The sequence below is a fragment of the Micropterus dolomieu genome, linkage group LG20 (assembly GCF_021292245.1).
Source record: "Micropterus dolomieu isolate WLL.071019.BEF.003 ecotype Adirondacks linkage group LG20, ASM2129224v1, whole genome shotgun sequence".
NCBI classification, from domain to species: Eukaryota; Metazoa; Chordata; class Actinopteri; order Centrarchiformes; family Centrarchidae; genus Micropterus; species Micropterus dolomieu.
This window is the reverse complement of record NC_060169.1, coordinates 34,848,939-34,872,472: the sequence shown is the minus strand read 5'-3', so window position 1 is coordinate 34,872,472 and position 23,534 is coordinate 34,848,939. Positions and strand designations below refer to the sequence as shown.

Here is a 23,534-nt window from a genome sequence, read left to right as displayed (position 1 = left end):
ATGTGAATATTGTGAAAATATACTAATATGATGGGGGATAAAATATACTAGAAAACACAGTAAGGTCACTAAAACTCAAAATTGTGTATCAAAACACATCGCAAATTCCTGCAGAGAATATTACAGCAACATGATGGTGTAACAGAATCAGTGGCAATCAAACACACAGGGACACTAAAGTAATATTTCAGTGAGGACAGAATGGAGAGAAAGATGCTGATCAAATATACAAAATAAGATTTGTAATTTATGGGGATGTTTTTTAAAGTTATTCCGACTTCCCAAAAAGAAATCAGCACGCATCAAAGGTCTCCGTGACAGTCAGATGACCCTGGGGCTCAACCGAACCGTTCTTTCGTTACTCCATAGTCAATTTCTACAAGTAGAGCAGTAGGAAGAGAAGGAGCACCGCAAAGGAGTAAAAAGATGTAGAGAGAGACATATGAAAGACAAAGTTCTCTGAGGCTAGGAGAGACAAATGAATAAGAGAGGAGAACAAAACACGCTTTTCACACTGACAGTCTTTACACCGAGGCTGACCTGTGACCCTTTTTGAGCGGCTAAAGGATGATTGCTCCAACTTCGGGGTCACACCTGTACATACCCACCCTGGTTTTTCATGACATACGTATGAAAAATACTAATAATCAACAGACTAATAATTATTTTGCAGTATCAACTGATATGAGTATTATTTCCTTTATTGATCATTGTGTCTACAAAACATCAGAAAATTGTAAAAACATTCCCAGCACAGTTTTTCAGAGGCTCTTTAAATGTCTTGCTTTGTCCAACCAGCAGTTAAAATTCTAGAGACATTCAATTTGCAGTGATATACAAAAGAGGACAGCAGAAAACACTTGTTTAGTAGTATGTTGTTGTTGTGCTATATTGTGAAAAGGACATAAAAGCGGCTGGCTACTACAAATGTTGGACATTTTGGCTTGAGAAGTGCCTCAAACGATTAGAGATTAGAGATAAATCTTTAATAAATTAAATTGTTTCAGCCAGACTACAGACCACAAAACAAGGACCTTTGTGGTGTTTACTAATTGTACTTAAAATTAAATGTGGAGTTAAGGATTTTTGGAATTAGAAAAAAATACCTGATAAGGTGGTATACCAAAGGTATAGGCCTAATGGTTGATATTGCTGATTATAATACATATTACATGTCTAGTATGAGATGGCAAAAGTTGTATTGAGGGCTCTGTAGCTGTGTATATAAAGTATTGTGCAGAGTGCTGGAGGTTTTCCCTTTGCTTGTTAGTTTACAGTCCACAACAAAAGATGTTGTTGCAGTTGCATTAATGTTACTATGTGGGTGAGGGAAATATCAATGAAAAGAAACTGAATGGGGGCGGTGGGAGGAGGGGGGGCACAGATGGAGAGGGGAGAGAAAGAAGGAGAGAGAGGGGTAAATTGCATGCAAATCAAAGCCAGTGCGTACCTGCGGCGCGCCGAGGCGCTTGCTGCTTCCTCCGCGGCATGTCAGCTTCGGGGGCCCGGCAGGGAGTTCTTCTCTGGCCCCGGTGATCCGAGGCTGCCTGGGGGATCCGCGGAGCTTTGATACACAGTTTCCCCCCCCTGGGTGCGCTCTCAGGGCACCCACATAGATCGGGGTGGGTGTGTGTGTGGAGGGGAGGGTGTGCAGTTTTCGAACACACACAAAAAAAATCAGAGGATGAAGAGCCAGTAGATTCGTAGATAGTAAAAAAGAGAAAGGGGTGGGGGGTGGGGGTTCAGTGTAACTCCCGCGGTTGGCTACTCTCTCTGTCCGTCGCTCGGTCGCTCTCTCGCCCGGTCCGACTTGGATGGACGCGTTGGGAGCAGGAACAGAGGGGGCTCCGCGGTAGAAAAACAGAGAAGGGATGTTTAAAAAAGCGCCTCGTGCCTCCTTGTGATCCTCTTTACTTGGCGTCTGATGCTGCAACAGGCAAGCTTGAAGGAACAAAACCAAATGATCGCGTCAGTCAAAAGTCCGCAAACAAGGGGACAACACATCAGGAGCTGACACAACTGAAGCCCTGCGCCTCCTCTACGGTTCAACCTCTCCGCCGCTGATAGGCGTCACGTAGCTCCTTGTCTCTCTCTCTCTCTCGCTCTCTCTCTCTATCTCCCCCTCTCTCCCTGCCTCTCTTACCCCTCTCACTCTCTTTCTGTCATTCTGCCTTATTCCAGCCTCGTTTATTCCAAACGAGCAGGTTAATCAGAAGCTTTTTGGTTATGGTTTGAAATGTGCGTAATGTCAGTCATGTTGCTGATGGATCTAAAGAGAGGCGCAGACATGCAGACACATGATAGCCTAACAAAAACACACCTACAATATCATTCACGCGCAAACACAGGCTGGCAAGCGTGATCTGAACGGAAATTTATACTTACTTTACGGGCTGATCCTCAGTCGCGCTGTCCATGAGGTTTTCGCTTTTCCCTCCCGGTAATCACGCACTATTCAAAGCCAAGAGGTGGAGCAGCTGAAACGTGCCTGAAACCATTTCATAGAAATCCATTCGCCTCTGGCAAGTCCTGTTGGTGGTGAGCAAAAAAAAGCCACATGCAGCTTTTTCAGTTTGTTATTCTCGGGACCGACAGCGTAGGAGAAAAAAAAAAGAAGGAGGAGGAGGAAGAAGAGGAGGTGACGACCGGGACTGGTCGCCCACACGCTGCCCTGCCTGGCGCGGCTACGATATTTTGTCCGAGAGCGCTTTGAAAAATCCGCTGAGGACAAGTCACACAGTCAGTGTGTATGTGTGTGTGCGCGCGCGCGTGTGTGAGCGCGTGTTACTGTAACTGCGCGTGTGTGTCTGTGTGTGCGTGAATCGATGAGATACGTGCTTGATTGGGTCTCCCTTGTTGTAATGTACATGAGGAGGAGGGGACGGGCTTAGGCTGCTCCCATGCATGCAGGCTGGCTGGAGCGCACGGATCAACCGAGCTCTAGCGCCTACTGCCAAACACTTTGTTGGCCGCTGATGGTACTTTTCTCCCTTTTTTTCGTTACGTGGCTTGATAGGAGCTATTTAAATCAGCCACGCAGCGAATCAGACGCGTCTCCCAACACTGCGCTCCGCTCTCCTTCCTGCGCCTCAAGTGACCGGAGAGGCGCAAAACCCTCACTAAGCGCTGTCCCTGTTGTTGGCACTGACTGGAATAAAGTAATGTTTTTCTTCACAGGTAAGCTCAAAATCCTCCTTAGTTGAGATGTAGGTTATTCAAATGTTTTCTGGAGAGGCAGTTTCTCCTTTTTCTCCCAGTGTTTCAGTGAGGCATAAAAGTTTTTGGATTCAACTGAGTTGGTGAAGTGGCTAAAAATATTATCCTGTATTTTTCAGGCAATCCTCGGGGTGGGACGCGTGGCTTCACGGCGGTGAAACAAAGGATAAAGGATTCTTGAAGAGGGGAATGGAAGAGCAATATGGGTGAGTTGCCAAAGGCTCTTTTTCTCTCTCCTCCTCTCTTCCTCTGCGCCAGATGTGGTGCTGCTGCGCCTAGTCGCTCGTCAATAGCCGGAGAAACAGCTTTCTTCGTGGGATCCGCCGAGGGAATCAGATCTCCTCAGCCTTTCTCCCCGTGTCGCTCCTCTGGTAAACCGGGGAGTGTGTCCGTTCCTCCTCCGTTCTCCCGGCTCGGTGGAAGGATTGGTGATTGGTGACTCTCCGCTGATCGAGGATGTTTTCGCCCTAATCTCGCCGCGACTATGTGTGCCGCTCCACCACTGCATGCCGTTAGATCCGCCCAAGCATCTGTCCGTCTTTCCATTGGCGCATCCATCAGTGTCACACACACACACACACACACACACACACTCTCTCACACTCACGCACACACAGCTGCCGTGCGCACCTTCCTTGCGATACTACAATACCCCCTCCCACCCCACAGTGTACACTCAAACATAACACTCATTCACACAAGCAAACACACACAAAGCGCGCGCGCGCTCGCTCGCGGGCGATGGAGAGCTCTCTCCTCTGTCTGATTGACACAGTCCACTTTCTTAAAAGCCGAGGGAGCGAGCGCACTGCGTTGTTTGGCATTTCCCCTCCCAAATGGGAGTCCGTGTGTTTTTTGCTTCTCGGGGCGCCAGCATTTTTGTTTTCCCTCCCAGATATCTACAAAAAACAGAAAATACAAAGTTGCTGAATTTTGAGACATGGAAATACTTTTACTTCCTCAGCATAAACCATTTCAAAATATTGCATTCCAGGTTCAGCGGGGATTTATGTGCTTTTATTGCGCTTGGGTGAAACATTTAATTTGCTTGCAATATAACTATGTTTATGAGGGAGTGCATGCAACATGTATTCTTAATAAACCGGATATTTATCTACTAAGGTGCAAAAACAAATGTGAACTTTGTGTTGTTGTCAGCAGCAAATCTCGTATTTTTTTGTAATTAATTAAATGAAATTGACAGGTCGCTTCCCAACTTCTATACATCTAAAAGTGGGTCTAAAACATGTATTAGTTAACATGCCTAAAATCTAAAATGTGTCAGACTTAACCTACCCCATACTATTTTTCTTACATTTTCTTAACCACTTTAATGAAATATTATTTTAGTTGGCCTACCATGTTTTGTATTTTACTTTGTTTTATTCAGCACACCTGGACATTTTTAGACTATCTCTGCTCTTTAAAAAAAATAAAACAAATCCAGTGTCAGCTTGGTTTAAAGTGTTCTGAACATAGACATGGCCCACTATGTCTGCCTTATAGGACTATGTCTGGGACGGGGAGGGAGGGAGGGAGAGAAAAAGAGGGGGGAGAGAGAGAGAGAGAGAGAGAGAGAGAGAGAGAGAGAGAGAGAGAGAGAGGTGCTTTGATTTGTACCGTTGCCAAACACTTAAATACAAAAATCTCATTTATTATCACAAACTGATTCTTTCACCCCTTTAAAGTCGTGTAATCTTACAGCATAGAGCTTTAGACAGTGTCTGGTATGCACCACGGATGTAGGTCCTAAAGATGACCACTGTGGCGGTGAACTGGTTTAGTTAGGGGAACCTATCAGATCGTTGTGTGCCAGATGTGTTTGGAGAGAGTGTATTCAAGATGCGCCTTTTGGGCAAAGTTTGTCTTTTAACTTGCGCTTATGGGTAAATATAAAACTGTGGTAGCTGCGTAGTTTTAAAAGCTGTATTATTTTCAGCCATCGATATGTGAAATAAAATTAGGACGCCAAAGTACTGTTAAGACTATTGTACAAATATGACTCGTGTAAACAGCAGTACGGGTATTATATATAACTAATACAAAGCCAGTAAATGCATTTTTGTCAGTGCCATATCGGTGTGTTTTATTGACATGGCTATTATTTCCCATTTGATTACTATTTCACCAAGTCATTTTTTTCACTAGGAAATTTTCAGTAATCATTGTTTCTACGAAACAGAAACGAAGTAATACTGTTTGTTTTAACCGTAATAATTATAATATATACTTCTTAGGTTTGAAATAAAGTCAGCTCTTAAAAACTTTACTTATGAATCTTTAACGATATGCATCGTGTGTGTGTGTGTGTGTGTGTGTGTGTGCGTGCGTGTGTGTGTGTGGGTGAGTGGGTGGGGCGGAGGACGGGGGGGAGGGGGGCTAACATAATCAGAGGCACACTGATCATTCATCTCTGATTCATGATATTAAAACGTTTACATAAAACTTTCCAAAACATTTAATTGTTGTGAAAACGATTTATTTAAAGCTGCACTGTGTCTAAATTACTGACAAAAACACTGACATGTGTTACAAAAAGAAATCCAATATGTTCCATAGCAGTTAGAGCAGTGCGTCATTGAATAAAAACTGTTAATGTTACCGGAACTCATCAATATATCATACTGTTCGGGGTGTGTAGTTTAGGAGACTTGCCGTATAATTCTGGGTCAGATTATGCAGTTTCTTGTGTATCTGGTAACCCCGCTGAAGTATTCCCTCATAGGTAAATTCTATTTATTACTTTTAGATTATCTTGAAAGAGAACAAAACTTTATGTTTTCGACCAAAACGTTTCTTTCCCCTTTTTCAATGTTTAAGGACAATGGTAATGTTTTAAATAAACTACATGATGTACACTATGTAATTAGTGCCCTGCTTGTACCACACAAGAAAACGACTGTATCATAAAGTAAATGCAGATATTTTTCATTGTTGCCAATTGACTGATAGGATACATGTTGTAGTATATGCCTGGTGCGTTTTTATGTTCTCATTGATATTAAAACTAAGTTAATTGAACACTCTCGCCTTTGTTTGTTCGCAGTTGCGATTCTCAGGTTTCACTGACGATATGAACAGGTTTACTTCTTCACTCTAACAACAATATGCATCATAGAGCGAAATGAATCTGCGGTGACATAGCTATTAAGAGTTCGCTGAAATTATAGGACGCGGATTCTATAAAGGCAGACTCGCATAGAAATATTAGACAGCGGCGTGGATGACTCATATTTGAGTGTTTGAGCCAAAGACTCAGCTATACAAGTGAGGAAATTAATTACAGACAAGTATAATAGTGACTCCACCAACAATTAAAGAGAGAAGCAGAGCTTCAGTGTGAGCACGTGCACATACTTTAAACCAAAGTCCTTACCATCTAGTGTGTGTGTGTGTGTTTATGTGAAACCGCTGTTTTACGCACACAGGTCACTAATTCATGCCGCTGCTTCCTCAGTATTCCGGGTGGTGTGTGTGTGGTGAAGGGGGACTGTAGTGGGGGGATCGGGACCTCGCCTCTACCGCTGCTCTCTTTACGCACAGGTCGAAGCTCCAGAAGCCTCTCCACGGACGCACGATATGGCACTGGTTTGGCACTCATTCGATCAGGTAGTTTTATTATTGTTGTTAATGTGCAGCCGAGATGAAGTCAAAATTGACTGAAGTTACGTAGAGACGCATCTACGCACGGACACAGTGCTTTTTTAAGATGGTATTTTGGTGACCTACTAAATGTAATTTATCAGATGGATGTGTCATCAGAAAGACATCTTTTTAGGTTTCATTCCTACACTTTACTCACATTAAAATAAGCAGTAAATGCGAGTTTTAAAGTCCCAGTCTCATATTATTTTAGCTACAGGGGCTTTGTCACAGTCCAGATTAGGTTTATGGAAATTCTGCCCCCTTCTCAAAACACAAATAGATGCGTTCGGATAAGTACAAACACGGGTAGGTTTAGAGCACAACTACTGCGATATATCCCTGAGCTCCACCAATCTGCACCACCCGTGATTTACTCATTGTTCTTTTCCTGTTTCTTCATCTACGATGATCACGTTGGCTCGGAGAGGCGGCGTGGCGCACGGGCTTCACGGCACACTGGTGTATAGTAGACTGGATCAAGAGCCAGGGGGAAGGACAGTCCGCAGAGCAGCTTGGGAAAAAAACGGAAATTAAAATAGAGAGAAATAATATGATCTAATGCGTGTTCCTTAAACCCTAAACTATTCCATATTCTGTAGTCTGTCCACCGCATGACTCGAACATTTGAGGACGATAAGCGTGACTAATAAATACATGAAAAGTGATGAAGCAGTATGTAGTTGATGCTGATATTGAGTCTAAAAAGACCCACCCACTCCCCCACCACACACACACACATTTGAAAACTTCTTAAAAACATTTAGCTAAAAAAGGAAAAATACATTTAAGTAGTAAAGTGCCACTCCTTCAGTATCCAGAAAATGCCACATGATTCAAAAGAAATTCTTGTAGATTGTTATTGGAAAAAAAGAAATAATCTCTCTATTAAGGTGGGCTGGCTGAAAGGAGAAGTCTACAAGCCTCTATTAGTTTTATAAGTTTTTTTTTTCCTCCCACAAATCTGCTTTTTGTCACGATGTTTTTGATTTTCTTCCCCTCAGCCTTAGGCCAAGCCTATGGCTGTTGGCCAAACCCTCCTGCCTTTCCCTCCTCAATTTGAGACAGACTGTTTTATTATGTAGTGTTAAGGTTTAGTCGATATCAGAATTACCTCCAAAACTCCTTGTCCCTGACACAGAAGGCTGGTGGTGGTACTCACAAAACAAGAACAGGCACCTATTTGCATGGAAAGAGACAGAAAAAAAGCAGGCCAGAGTTAGACTCTCCTAAAATAACCTTAAAAGTTACAAACTCCCACCAAAAACAAGGCATTGACAAGAGAAGCTGAAAAAGATTGAGTGGATGCTCTCTCCCTCTCTCTCTGTCTTTTCCTCTCTCACCCTCCCCAGTGTCCTCCCTCCCTCCTGCCTTGTTGGGTGTGCTGCGGAGCTAGCAGGGTTGAGAGGGCAAGTGCTGACCAGCCCTCTTTCTTTCTCTGTCTGCTGTTACTAGGTCACCACACACACACACACACACACACACACCTCTCCCTGTGTTGCCACTAGGGAGAGGGGTAATTTAAGCCCTCCTTCATGTAGCCTATTCATCACTGTCCCGTGGTCCACGCTTCAAAATTAAAGTCTGATCTACAAAGTTAGAGTGAAATGAGATAAAAAATTGGCAGAGGTCACAGAGGGCCGGGCCAGTCAAAACACAAAGCTACAGCTCATCTAGGCTGGTATGACGTGCTACTTTAATTATTTTCCACTTTATTTTGTGGGTTACTGGTTGTGATTTTCGTTTTAAGGGGAAAAACTCAAATTAGTAGAATGACTTGCTGGGAAGCCTATTGTGTCAGAGTCCTGACTGATGCTTTATAAGCATACCTGAATTAGTAGCTAAAAATTTATATCTTTATAGATATTAAGTAGTAGTTACAAAGAACATCTTTGCAACTACTACCTAAGACAAAATTGCAATAAAATAATACAATATTATAAATGTGTGATGAATGTGATAAAAACAGACTCAGTCCGGTGTGGAAACAAAGTCAGTTTTTACTGTTAACTGTTGTGTTTCATTGAAACTGGTTTTTACATATTCATTGTTTGAGATCCCACAGTCCCAATTGCTGTAATTGTAAAACTAATTAACAATAATTTCAACATGAACCTTTTTTTTTGGCTTCCTTTTGACACAAACTGAACTTTCACATTTTATGAAGGCGACAAAGTACTGAAATTGACCATGACACATTCTTATTACACCAAAAAAGGAAATGTTTCATGTGTTACATGGGTTATGCATGCATTAATTGAGATTTTGAAGGGGTAGTCCTGCATAAAAACCACTGTCAATACCGATCACAGATATAGAGCATTTGAAAATGTATTAATTTATTATTAATTGATTTACAGCTGGGGTATCTGAGACCCAATCAGAAGTAACGTGTCATTTTTGCTAGAAGAGCATCAGTTCAAAATCATGTTTATAAGCAGTTCTTTAAGTCATCTAACTGATAAAACAATGTTAAGTATGTCTTTTGAGCTATTTGAGCTTTTTGCCCAGGACCCCAAAGTGAGGGTAAAAATGCAGTGCAATGGCAATGAGAGCACCTTCAGATTTCCTAATCTGCACTGTTAGATGAGGAAGGGTAAGAAATTAATAAATTGCACTGCAACTATGCACATTTTTGCTGATATCAATACACCCACGATTTTTTATCTATTTTACATATACAAAGAGATAGCTGAACAGCCAGGATACAAACATATATTTTTCACTGTATGTTTATGGGGACAGCACACATTGTGTTCTTAGTAATACAACAAGTCATAAACTGTAAAGTAAATTCACAGGCTCAGATATTTTTAGAAGGACTAGGTATTTCTGAGGAAATGTTTGTGTCTAGTGTCTGATGCAAGTCTGATGAGTTACACTGTTTATCAGCGTACAGTGTGACGGCACACTGCTGAGTGAGTCACTGCTTCCTCCTTACTGTGTGCATGTGTGTGTTTTGTGTGCATGTGTGTGCGGAAACCAGGCTGACAGCTGCAGCTCATTACAGGCACTATTACTGATGGGGACTGCTGGGGGAAATTCCTTCTTCCACAGAGCAAACCACCCTGTTTACCACACACAAACACACACACACACACACACACACACACACAGGTCTCGCTTATTCATAAACCAGAATTGTACATCTGTAACATCTGTAACTGAAACAAAAATGAAATAGAAACATTTCCTTAACATTTACTCCTTAGTGAAAAAAGAAGAAAAGGGAAGGTATCTTCGATTAAAGGAGCGGACACAAATTGCGTTCTTCCAGTAGCTTGAGAATGAAAGATATCCCTCACCTGTGCATGAAGTGTACTTTTCTACATGTAGCATACAGTAAGTTGTGTAGGTGTACGCATGAATACACACAAACACACACTAACTTAAGCGGAGATGAGATCACCGGAGCACTCTAAGCCTTGCTATATTGGCAAACAGCTCTCTCCTTCCCTCTCTCTTTTACAGACACACACACACATACACAAACACACACACACACACATACACAAACACGCACACACACAGCCACAGAGTATACAGTGTCCAGTGACGTTAATGAGAGGGCTGAAAGCCAGACACACATGTGCTAGAGTCATTAGGGAAGACTTCATAGCTACACTTCAGGCCACTACACTCCATTACTGTACTTCATTGGTTACACAGCTCGAAAATAGTGGTTTCTCAAAGTCAGGTTCAGTGACCACCGGGGCTCCTTTAAGAGCCCCAGGGAGTTCCTCTTTAAATAAAAAAAGAGCAGTTACCTGTTTTTCTTTATCTAATTTATTGAAAGCACTATGTTGCAAGAGTACAGGAATCTAAGGTGGACCTGGGAGCACAACGCACTGCAACTTATGAAAACACATGTACTGTATATAGACAAAACACAAGCAAAATAAGACATCAATAAAACATCTTCATCATTTTAACAATATGTGTGCAGGATTTAGTCAGCAAGCTGCAAATACAGAAACTAAAAATACAACCAAACACGGACATGCGGTGCAGAAACCAACCCGTTCTTACTCCCTGACTCGTCACATATGAACTCAGGGTCAAGGCCCATCAGTGTCAGTTGATAACGCACTGGGGATCACTATAGTGTCATAGTTCAACGCAGTGTGGGAAGCCCTGTAGAGTCAGGTTTTGACGGTAAAGGTAGGGCATTAGACATTTAACACAAAAGACTGAGTAAGGAGGTGGTTGGGATGGATGTATGGAAGGAGGGCCAGAACCCAGACTTCGTGTCCCGTGTGAAACAAAAAGTGAACATTATATATTTTTATTTAAGTTGAGTAAATTGTGTAAGTTTCGCAAGTGGCGTTAGTTAACTTCCGTGTTAAATGACGTACGTAGATATTTTAACCAAAACCATGATCGTTTCCTAACCTTAACCAAGTAGTTTTGTTGCCTAAACCTAACCAAATTGCAACATTCCATGACTTTAATATCGTGCCGTTTCAAAATGGCGATGTTTCGAATCTCTAGCATTTTATTTTGAAAGTCTAATCAGACGTTGCATATTTATTGTTGCTAACTTTACCGGATGTTGCATATTTGTTGTTGCTAAGCGTTGCTAACTTGACCGCAGAGCCATAAGCGTCTAAAAATACCGCTAAAAGGGTACCCAGGGCGTTAAAAATCAACGCCAAAGGACCTTGACCAAGTGTCAATGTGTGACGAGTCGGGAATGAGAATGTGTTGCAAAAACATAAAAAACATCCAAATACAGAAACGCACTGCAAAATCTGAAAACACCTTCAAATACATAGACGCATTGCAAATACAGACAACACAACCAAATAAAAGAACACTAAATCAAGGTTTGGCTACACAGGCAATACCTTTTAGGAGGATCAGTTGATTGTTGGTTTTGGTCTTGTCTTGGGATTTGTTGACAATAAAAAAAAGCATAATCAAACAAGTTTCCTCCTTTAGGGACAGACCAGCTATTTCATAAAATGGATTCCAAATAGAGTAAGCAAATTACAGGTAAATGTTGTCTTAGTTGACAAGCCAAGCTCATGTGTAATTTCAGTCACACGTTTGTTTGGATGGCTGATTGCCAATTTAGACATACAGTTTCATAACATTTTTGTCAAAAATGGGTCCTGGGTAGATATGTTGTAAAATGTTGTGTTTAAAAGTATGTGTCATGTCTGCAAATCGTGTTTGGGGTGACATACATGTTATATTGAAAATATATTATTAACATGAACTTGTGTTGACATATAACACACACACACAAGTCAAAAGATGACACATTGTAATTTTTTCCAAAAGTAAATCCTGGAAATATTTTTTATTGTTTTGTTAGCTTGCTTGTTTTTTTCAGAATAGTTGGCTGGAATGAAAATTGTTAGCTCAATTAATTTAAAGTCATTCATAAATAATTTCTTAATTTCCAAATTGAGATTCCTCACTGGAGCACTTTACAAGGTATACAAACGGGTGTATCATCAGCATAAAGACAAAGACTGAACTAATTAACTTAAAGTGCAAAAATTAGAGTTATGGTTTGTGCACAGAGAAAACTAAGCTAATTTCACGCGAATGACACGAATTTTGCATATTGTGACATGTCATTCATGAAGTTGAAAATATTCAACTTGAATGGAATATCTGCATGTAGCACAGAGTGTTGTGTGGAAGGGCGAGGTTTAGAGCAACTGCTCCCCGACAGACAGCTCCTAAGTGACGGGGAGCTGTGAAGGAGACAGCCAGGGCAGAACCAGAGTTTCTGGAGTCACACTCGGAGTCACGCCAGATTCTGCTCTGATCCGGAGCATTTATCAGTGGGAGGAAAGCTCAGATATTCGTTTTTTTAACTTTAGGAATTTTGGGATTAAAAAGGGTATTCCTCTTCACTCACGCGTCTCCCACCTGTCTGCAGCAGCGAGCTGCAGAGATGCCGACTTCCTCTGTCTGGTGTTATAATGTTCTGTAATTAGTCTGTCTTCATCCATGTTGACGGCTGACTGGAGGTGTACTTTACTTTGTGAATGTACAGAGAGGAGAGGGGGAAAGAAGAGAGAGTGAAGGGAATGGAGTCTCTGGTGAGTGCTGATTTTAGTCAGAACCAACTTAGCATAGCATAGCACTGATCGATCTATGTAAACGCCACATAGAAAACAACTGTTTTAAAAGTTATTTGCTTTGCAATCTTGCGGACAGACTTGACAAAGCATAAATTCAGAGTTTTTACGACTTGGCATCACAATGTAGTCATAATCCTTTAATTTGAATGAAATATCATAAAAGGGCAAATATTTGCGAGTCAGGTGAAAATTCTCTTTGCAGTGGGTGTGAACACAGCATTAGGCCTTTAAAATAAAAAACAATTCTGTCCACAAAGATTTATTATAAGCATATTCTGCCATAACCCAATAATACCATGCTCTGTCTCTTTCCTGTCATGAACAGAGACAGAGAGACATAGAGAAATGGTCTACTCCATGCTGTGATGTATCTATTGCATTAATCAGCCTCTTAAATTGGAATGGCTACTTCCATTAATCATGTTTGTAAGGTTGGTAGGGCCTCTCCCAACTATCCTTACTTTCTCGTTTTGACACACATATCACTTCTAGGAAGAAAGAAAGACAGTAGAGAGAGACAGAGAGAGCTTAATTACAAGCAAATCAAAAGAGAAAATTATGTGAAAGCTAAAGGAATGAAGACTAGTATATAAATAATAAATCAGAAGTGATAAGAGTGTGTGTGAAGGGTAGTCTTATTGACATCTCTGGCTATACACATTTTTACCTCAGGCAAAATTAGTGAAAGAAAACCTGGTGCTACTCCTGCCATATTACATTAATAACAGCATTTAATTTCAAAATACAAAATACAGGAGATATGAGGAGATGGACACCCGAACAAGATGTAACTTGACGCATTATTGACAATTTGCATGAAGGAACAGCTATCAGCAAATCAAAATAAAGCACTAATGATCAATGTTGCTGATTTTGGAAATAAAGCTGTGCCTGTACAAATGCAAGTTATTCTGCCACACCAGCATCAGCTTGGCTCCTTATGTAGACCAACCTGATGGAAGGTGGGTGATCATTGTTTATGGTCAGCAGTGTACATTTGAGGAGGGGATTCATCCCTGCTCCTGAAACTTTGTGTGTGGGGCATATGTCTGTGTGTGTGTGTGTGTGTGTGTGTGGAAACAGCCACAAAATGCTCAGCGTGGGCAAAAGTGGATTGACTGAGAGGAAACTGGTCTTCAGAGGAAAGTGGGTAGCCCTAAAGACAGCTGCTGTGTTTCGTTTGCTCAGCTGGATTGAGACACACATTCTGTGCATCCCATCATTGCCACTGGCGGTGTTGTTTGAGTGGCGGGCCCAAGAGGATGCTGGCCTCTGGCTTTTATTGTGACAGCGCAGAGCTTTGTGGCCACACACGGCAGAGGAGGACGTTGCGCCATAGGAGGAGGTGGCACCGGAGCAAGTGCATGCTGGGGCGCTCGCCGTTTTTGCGGTTGAGGTGTGGCTTTGCTCCAGAAGCCTGCTTCATGCAGATGCTCTGTGGCAGTCTGAAGAAGCGGTCCAAACCCATCAAGGAGCCATGGTGAGAGTCAGGAAGTAGCCAGCTCTGGGGAGAAAGCCCTGGGTTTGATGGCCATGGCAGAGACAGCGGAGGACAGTGGAGGACAGCAGAGAGATGTTATTTTGTGCAGCAACCACCTGATTGGCACACTGGTGTGTGTGGTCAGTGAAGCAATGTCTCTTAAGATCTGCTACTTTACTGATAATGTTTGGCACGACCTGAAAAGAGCCTTAGCGACTTCAACTTAGAAGATGAAGAGGTCCAGATCTGCCTCCAGTGAGGGATCAACATGGTCAGCCCAGCTGCCGTCACTGTTCTCTTTGGTATTCTTTGGCATGCTGTCAGTAGTTCTCAATGCACAAGAGCTGGTATTAGCAGCAGCCAAGTCAAGTCAGGTTGAGTTGAGTAAGTGGGTTTGTAGTAGTGAATAATCACAGCAGTGAGCACAAAGAGACAGGCTAAGCATAGATGAGAAAATGCATCAGTCACTACCTGCATTACCTAAAGCAACCAAAACTTTGTCACACTGTACTCAAATGAATTTGTAACCCCGTTTAGAGTTGGAATGCTTCTACTTTGATTAATGGCTCTTAGTTTGGTAATTAGCCAAGTAGATGGGAGAAGGTGAGATCCTTTGTTAGTGCAAACTAAGGACACAAACATGGTCTGTGCAAGTATGTGAATGAGTGTCCGATTGATTCCAAAACTAGAGGGGGTAAAAAGTGTGTGTAGCGGTCGTCACACCTGACACTTTACATTTTCACATGAATACGTAGCCTACCAATTTACAAAGCCAGCTGAGTTTGCATTGCATGAAGTTCCATAATAAGCCCCTTGGACTTCCGGCACCCATGTGTGCTGCAGTTGGGTTAAGACACACTCAGGGGTCAGATAGCATTTTATGCAAATATCTGTAATGTTAATGTAATGTTAAAATAAAAAAGATGTTTTTTATTTTTGAGGTAAAATATTAACAGCCCAAAATTAGCTCTTCATTAGCAGCTTCACTATTATACATTAGGCCTACTGTATATTGCTGGCTATATAGAAACACCACGCTGTATATTTCAGAATGTATAGCGAATGCGTGGGAGCCTCTCCACACTAAGACTCACGTCAGCCTGAGCTGAGCCCAAAGCTACTTCAGCTGCACCCGGAGTATATCCTACTGTGACATTCTCCCTGCTATTAGCTGAAGCCACCCATGTCCACCCCACCACTACCCTGTATCGGATACTCCCTAAATGGAAAGAGAGACGGATTAATTTAATGGTGGTAGAGAGATATGGACAAAGTGAAATCGAGGAAGAGAGAGAGAAAATGAGCACACATTTGTCCTCGGTGACAATGCTGATGCTGTCTCACTTGTGAGAGGCCCTGACGTGACACAAGGGACATGTGATTCTACATACATATGTTAACCAGTGTAAGAAGGCGCTCACACTTGTGTAGTGTGTGTATTGTGGGGGTCTGTATCATTTTATATTCATAAGGTTCAGGGTAGAGTGTTGAATTAGTGTTGGTCATAGGTTATAATAGGGTTTAAAGTTTGGATTTAGGGATGTAGAAATAAATCTGGAGGGTTTCAAAAACTTTACAAGTATTTAGGGTTAGGGTTTAGGATGTGGTTTAAGGTGTGTGTATCCCAAAAATGATGTTCATATACAGGTAATGTGCACTATCAAAAACATTTTTATTGTTTGTTACTGTTTACAGCATAATGAGTAAATATTTGTTTAAAAAAAAAATATCTGCACCCTGTTCACAACCAATGCAAAATGTTCACACAGGCATTATCTGCAAAATGTTTGCCAATTTATATATATATATTTTTCCTACAATGTCAACTAAAGCATGATTCATGTTGCTATGCTTTTGTTTAGGCCACTCAAAGAACTGTATTAAGGTTTGGGAAAGATTGTGGTTTTGATCAAATATCGAAAAAATCAAGGCTGAAAGATGCATTGAAGCTAATGAAAATTGCTAAAGGGGGGTTCAAAGTGTCAGACTTTGAAAACCTTTGCTGCAAAACATACATGTGGTGACAACCCAAAACCGACTAAAAGAGTGGAGAAACAGCTAATACAGATGGTTCCACTGCTTCAATGAATGGTCTGTGAGCATGAAAATTATTAAAATCAAATGCTATAACCTTTGCAGTCACCTATGGGAGATTTAGACAGTGTTAGACAGTGTTTTCCAACACCATCATTAAAACACCAAATGAGTTAATATCTTTTATAATAGTAAAAGTAGTAAAAATAGTAAAAGTTACAGTATAAAACTCTCCCTATCCCACATTCAATAAATCCACAAGAGAAACATCTGTGTGTTAAAAGAGGCTTCAGCATTTATTGCATGTGAACTGTGTGTATGTCAATTTAAGTGCATACACAGTCCATACACCCCCACCTCCACCCACCCACCGCTCCACCCCCCAACATAAAGTCACACTGACCTCACGTTGAACCATCATCCATATGCTTGTCCATACCTCTGCACGAACAGTAGATATTATACTGTGTTAAATGTGGGCACCCTGGGGTGCAGGGGCCACAGTTTCTCCCTTACAAACTGGCGGTCAGGTGCCCTCAGGCCCTGCAAAGATGCTAGCTGACTTGACATCCACGTTGGAGCCACGTCTGTTCCACGCTCGCTCCCCGTCTGCCTGAATTAGCGCTTCACTACGGGCTGAAACAGCCAACTATCTGCCCAACCTTGGGGGAGGGCAGAGTAGAGGTCAGTATGCTCAAATGATTTTCCCCTTCTGCGGAGAGAGCAAGTATACCTAGCTTTAGGATATTTAATGACATGGAGGATTGTTTGTTTATTTGCATGATTTTCTCGATGTGTCCCGGCACCTCAAACGCTGAGATGTGGATTTTCATCGGTGCAAGTGATGAGATAAACTGATGCCGACCAGCATATCACCATGGACAGACCTCCGAGGTTTTGCACTCTCACTGTAATGTATGTTCCAGGAAGGGTCTAAGCGCGCGCGCGTGTGTGTGTGTGTGTGTGTGTGTAGTCCAAAGGAGTTTGTGAAGGCTTTCCCTCTGAAGTGTCAAGAGAGAGGATCAAGTGCTAAGCTGGAGACTCAGGAGCTCAGTGCCTGGTGTGTATGTGTGTGTGTGTGTGTGTGTGTGTGTGTCCAGCATCACACGCGTGTGGTATTAGGTTGAGGAAGTGATATGTCCTTTTATCTGTTACTGTGGATGACCACAAGCCTGACCGGAGTCAGCAACGCAAGGCTAAATCCACACACTGAAACGATGGATTAGTGTGTGCGTGTGTGTGTGTGTGTGGTTGGATGAACAAAGGTGCATCAGAGAGCAGGGCCTTGGGGAAGCACAAAGTTGAAAGGTCAAACACACATGTGGAGGGTCAGTGAGCAGCCTGGCAAGCGGAACAGAAGCGTCATACGTGTGTGTGTGTGTGTGTGTGTGTGTGTGAGTGGGTGTGTGTGTGTGTGTGTGTGTGTGTGTGTGTGTGTGTGTGTGTGTGTGTGTGTGTGTGTGAGAGGCAAATGAAAAAGAATTAAAACATAAGAAATATTAAATTATGAAATCATACTGTGTGCGTGGACCAATTCTGTCTGTGTTGTATCCAACTTAGAGCTACTTTTATAGTAGATCCTTTTTCTCTCTATTAGTACTCACATTGGCCCACATGTCAGATCATACTAATTTGTTTTTCAGTGTGTTTCTTAACTAACACCTCATGTAAAGTGTCATCAGGACTGGAGTTACAGTAATTTCTAACACAGATCACAATCATAAAACTTGTTTCTGGTTGGTTGTGGTCATTCTTTTTCACTCAAGAAAAATACTGAAAGTGAAACCAAAGATGCACTCAGTATTGCACACATTTTATTTACTGTGCTATTCCAACCCATTCACATTTTTAAGAACTTTTACTTTTTCATATTAAACATTTTCAGATCGGGCTGGACAATAACTTAATCATATTCATTTTACAAAAATGATGTTCCAAATTAATGAACATTTTTAAAAGTAATTTTATAAAACGAGAGAAAATAGGGAATTCCAGGCACTCGAGTATACTGTATGTTTAAACATAGACTTGAGTGCCTGGAATTGCAAAAAGCCAAAATATAGGCTAATAGAACAGTGGCTCTCCACCTATTTTGCTTGTGACCCCTACTTGCAAACCTTCGCCACATGTCTTTTTAGTTGTGAGCAGTTGAACCGAAGAGTGACATTCAATTTTGTTGAGGCCTTAAGAATGTTAAAACTTAATCAATGTGGTATTTCACACGAAAGTTAATCTATCTTTATATTTGTTTTTCAGTAGTCATCTCATTACCCCTTGGATGGGTCTTGCCCTGATTGGGCTAATACATTATAAAAATACACCAATGCGTAAAGCTTTCTCCGGGTGTTGTAATGCTCAAATGAAACCAAATCAATAGCTGGTTTGGATGGTTAAAGTTTTTCCTAAAATCCTTTTTAATTCTTAGAAGGATTATGCTGAATTTGGCTCTTCATTATGAAACTGCATTTCTCTTTCTGTGAAAAAACAAACACGTAAAACAAATTCCAACAAATTAATGTTCTTTATTCTGGTGTTGAACAGGCCAGTTTGAGAGTTTGTTCAAGTTCAATTTTGTAATTGCCACAGCACGGTGGTGGATTGCTTTCACAACCTCTTCTAAAGAAACACACCTTCCCACACAATTGTTGGGTGGTGTTGGACTTGATGCGGGGTCTCCCTGGGAAGAACTGCCTCTGATATTTTTTTCCCTCCAGCTGATAATAGTAGGAACAATATGATGGTGCTCATAAGTATGCCAAGGCACTGGTAACACCTACAGAGCAAACAAAACACCAATGAACTTTAATTATCATCTGCATTCCAGTTAGGTTTATTGTTACTAATTTAAAGAAAATAGGAATATTTACATGTACATTTTAATTGCTGTTTTGAATTAAAATGTCACCAATTATGTCCTGGGTCACTTTGACACGGTGGTTACCGAGTGTGAACACTACACTGCACCACGCTATCCAAGGGTTAATCATCATATTTGATAATTGCTCAGGACGTGGTTCTATCTAAGCATTTAGTTGTATTTTTATTACCCTGAAAAATCATTTTACAGAACAAAATCATCAGTCGCAGCTCTGTATTACAGACTTTAAAAGCATGTGAAAACATTTGTGTGCATGTCACACTGTTTTACACTGCTAATATTGGTCATATAAATAGGTACTTCATTAGTAACTGTGGCCATGTGGACACCATGGCTAAACCTTTTATAATTACTGGATTAAACATCTCTCTATCTTTTCTCTGTTTATAAAACACATCAAGCTCATCCTGTCATCCCACGCAGTAGCGACAGAAGCATGACTTTCATTTACACAAAGGCAATCCTTTCTGCAGGAAATAAGGATGTACAGTCGATGTGATTTTACCACTCCGAACGTATTATACCGTGGTTTATGTGGTTGTAGCAGGAGGCGGTGCACGTCAGGGGGGCAAAGCTACCTGACAACGCAGGGAGAAATGTGTTAAAAGGCAAACCGTGTTTGTCGTGTTTTCACTGCTACGATCTAAACTACAAGAGTCGGTGTTACTGCGGGGACAAAAGGACAACCCGCGTTGGTACTTCGTGGCCACAATCTCATCTCTCGCTCTCTCTGCTTCTTCTTTGTTTTGCAGGCCGGTGCTGGCATCTGCAAGATCATTTGTTACGATCCAGTGCATTTGAACTCAACTAGAACCAACAATCTACCTGGGTATGAGAGACCATATGCACACACACACACTTAGGTGCTAAGCATCACACTCATCTGTTAAACGGAGTGAACACGTCACTCTTTACTAAGTAGAAGTTTCACTCATCTCTCGTCCCTCGCTCTCCCATCTGTCCATGTCATCCCTCAGCACTCACCCATCAGTTAGTCTAACACACACACACACACACCTTTCTCCACATCAGCCATCAGTTTGTCCGACAGACACATAAAGGAACATATTCACATTCACACACAGATCAACTCCTTTACATCACACATCAGATAACCCCAGATTCAGACACACACACACACACACACACACACACACACACACACAACCGATCGCACATCAGTTTTATCTTTTATGCTAAAGTAGAGAGGGGGTGTTGCAGCGGGAGGGGTTGACAGGAGGGAAGAGGAAGTACACAGGAAGTACATTAGTTATCACTCCCATGTCTTCTCCACCTTTTCACTTCTTATCACCACTCGATGTCTCAGACCCCAGCTGAGCTGCCTCTCCTTCTCATCCCACCCCTTTCCTTTTCTCTTTCTGTCTCTCTTTCTTACACACACACCTCTAAAAATGACTTCCGTGCTCCACTTTAGTGTCGGGCCCTGGGATCTAGATGACATTTGGCAAGCTGCAGAAGCCGCGAGACAACTGGATGAAATATTTAAATGAAAGACGGCAGGGGTAGAAGAGGTGAAGAACAGAAGGGGGAAAAGAGGGAGAGAAAGGAATACAGGACAGAGGGCGAGGGAAGGAGAGAGTGACGATATTCAGATGGTGAGCAGAATGTGAAGGATTTCTTTTCTTGGCAAAGAGATGGCCATGTGACAAGAAGTGCAAATGATTTGGCTTTCACCTACAAAGTATCCTGACTAAAAATCAACCTCTGTAGTATGAGATCACATCTTTTTGTCTTGGAATCATCAGCAAGTCTCAGTATGTTTTATACTACTTTGAGCACTGTGCCAGCTCAGCTGCTTGGAGTGGGGCTATGAATCTAAAACATAAACAAATTAAATGTAACTCTGTTACATTGTGACCTTAGAATTATAAGGTTCTATTGGACTTCTATCAGACTAAATGCTGTATGCTAATGCTAGCATGGCAACATGCTCAATGACAATGATAAGCTGATGTTTAGTGGGTTTAACGTTTACTTTATTTATAATCTTAGTTTAATGTGTTGGCATGCTAACACCGCTTTGCTTATTTGAATTTACATCCAGCACTCTTGACAGTTACACAACTCATTATAATGTTTGTTTGCAAGAGTCCCTCTTTATGTTAGTAACTCAATGTATAGCTAAGTACAGATCTTTAAAATGCAGATACAAGTGTATCCTAAAAATGCGAAAATCGTGGAAAACTTAATTTAAACAGCACTGAACCAGACTGAAAGATTAAAGGCTAAGGAAACTTTGGCAGGTGTTTTGCTTTAATTAGCTGATTAGATTTATTCTCAGATCGACATTTCTGTGTTACAAATTCTTTATTCTAAAATTCTATAATATTTTGATTATTACAAGTTTTGATTCCCACGTGCTGTAAGCTGTAGTCATCAAGCTTAAAACAAAAAAGGCATGAAACATTTCACTTTATGAGTAATGAATCTAGAATATATGAAAGGTTCACTTTTAGAATTAAATTACAGAAACAATTGAACTTTTCCATGATATAAAATTTTTTTTAGATGAACCAATACATGAAGGTTTCTAGCAAAATAATTGCTAAAACATTTTAGTGATCTGATGCCAACTCTAAAGTGCTGCAAACAGTATGTGTGGCTGCTTATAACTTATCTACTACTGCAGACTCAAAATGATAACTACATTCAGACAGCCTTGGGTTATCAAGGTTGTCCAGGCAAAAATGTAGATGCTAATTTGTGAGCAGAAAAAGACACACACATATAAAACAATAGTGAAAGACTAATTCTCTGGAACCTCTCAGTTCATTTCCGATTTCAACGGGTGCAGACCAAAATGCCTCCGGACACAACTGGATAGACATACAAAGAATTAGAGCAATGAAAGTCGTGATGTAACATAGTAGATAAATTAAACTTGAAATGTATAGATGTATAGAAAATATAATACTGATGTGATAGTGGATTCAACAGAAATAGTTCTACATCAGCGGCAGCCATCTTGGTTATTTACGAAAATACCTCAACAGCCAATAAGGTTGCGCTCCTCTCTACAGTCATTATATCAAACCGATCCCACATTCACTTTTTTGCATAGTTTTTTAATCCATTATTATTTATTTATTTAAAATGTGTAGCTGTGTATGTGCTAACATGCCTCAAATCAATGGTGCATCAAATATTAAAACCAAATAAGATTATATTTATAATTATTGCTTTACAATTCCAAACAGAAAATTAGTTATTGTATTAGGAGGTTCCATTTAAAATGGGGTTGGGATTTATTATTATATATTTCCTTTAGGGTGCCTGTCTAGTAAAACCTTTCTGCATGTCATTTTTACCATTTAAGAAGGGAAAATCTCAATATCTGGATCACAAATAGAACATCATAATTATGTTTGATTTCCTCTCCCACTCAAGACAAATACTTTTAAGTGTGTACATACATATGTGTGTTTATTCAATTTGTCCAGTTGTTGAATTCTTTAATAATTTTCTTACCCAGTTGTGTGTGCAGAACTGCATGATGGATGTGCAATTTCATATTTAAAATCCATACATGTGTGTTTTTTCACTGTGTGTGTGTGTGTGTGTGTGTAGGCCTTTGTGCATATTCTGTATGTATATAATTTTACTGTACAACTATAAACATTTACGTATGGGTTTGTGTTTGCAGTATAAGTTATACCCCTTTGTGCTGCATTGCTGACTTGTATGGTTCTTATCACTGTTAAGTCTTGTTCTTACAGAACTGAACATCAGGCCTGTCTGTCAAAGAAATGAGGGAGTTTGTTAGCTTGTATAGGTAACAAACATAAATGTGCAGCAAAGAAGTGAATACAATTTCACTGTGTCCTGCAGTTTTATGAATTGGAAAAAAGTCAATAAAAAAATGACGATTTTATATGCAAGTGTGTTATCTGTATTTTACACGCAGCAATATGCATTATAGTTCTTTTCCCTTGTGTGCAGAGATGTTGTTGTCGTTTTTTTCAGAAACTGCTCCCAGTTTTGTTACCATCAAAACACCATGAATCATATATTTATAATAATGATGCCTTAAATAAATTGTAAAATGCATGTAAAACATTTAAAAAATGTGTAGCACATCCTTACATCACAAAAATCAAAGCTTGTCAGGTTTAAGACCAGCTTCAGTTCATGCTGAGTAAGGTGAAAGACACACGCACAAGCA

General features: G+C 40.9%; 1 protein-coding gene and 1 long non-coding RNA gene across 3 annotated transcripts in view; one reads left to right on the top strand and one right to left on the bottom strand.

Moving 5' to 3' along the window:
• tshz3b (teashirt zinc finger homeobox 3b) overlaps positions 1-3,076 on the bottom strand; it is a 37,371-nt gene extending 34,295 nt beyond the window's left edge. Inside the window, exons 1-2 of the mRNA XM_046032859.1 lie at positions 2,386-3,076; positions 1,451-1,941 (exon numbers count right to left, since the gene is read on the bottom strand). Coding sequence (XP_045888815.1) covers positions 1,451-1,490 — 40 coding nt within the window. The 5' untranslated portion in view covers positions 1,491-1,941; positions 2,386-3,076. The remainder of the gene's footprint in view (positions 1-1,450; positions 1,942-2,385) is intronic.
• On the top strand, positions 2,410-23,243 carry LOC123959030. Of its 2 annotated transcripts, XR_006822202.1 has the most exons (4): positions 2,410-3,177; positions 3,336-3,422; positions 20,104-20,180; positions 20,787-23,243. It is a non-coding gene; the product is annotated as an uncharacterized LOC123959030 (long non-coding RNA). The 2 variants fall into 2 exon arrangements; XR_006822201.1 differs by having other exon boundaries at positions 20,104-23,243.
• Positions 23,244-23,534: the final 291 nt, after the last annotated feature.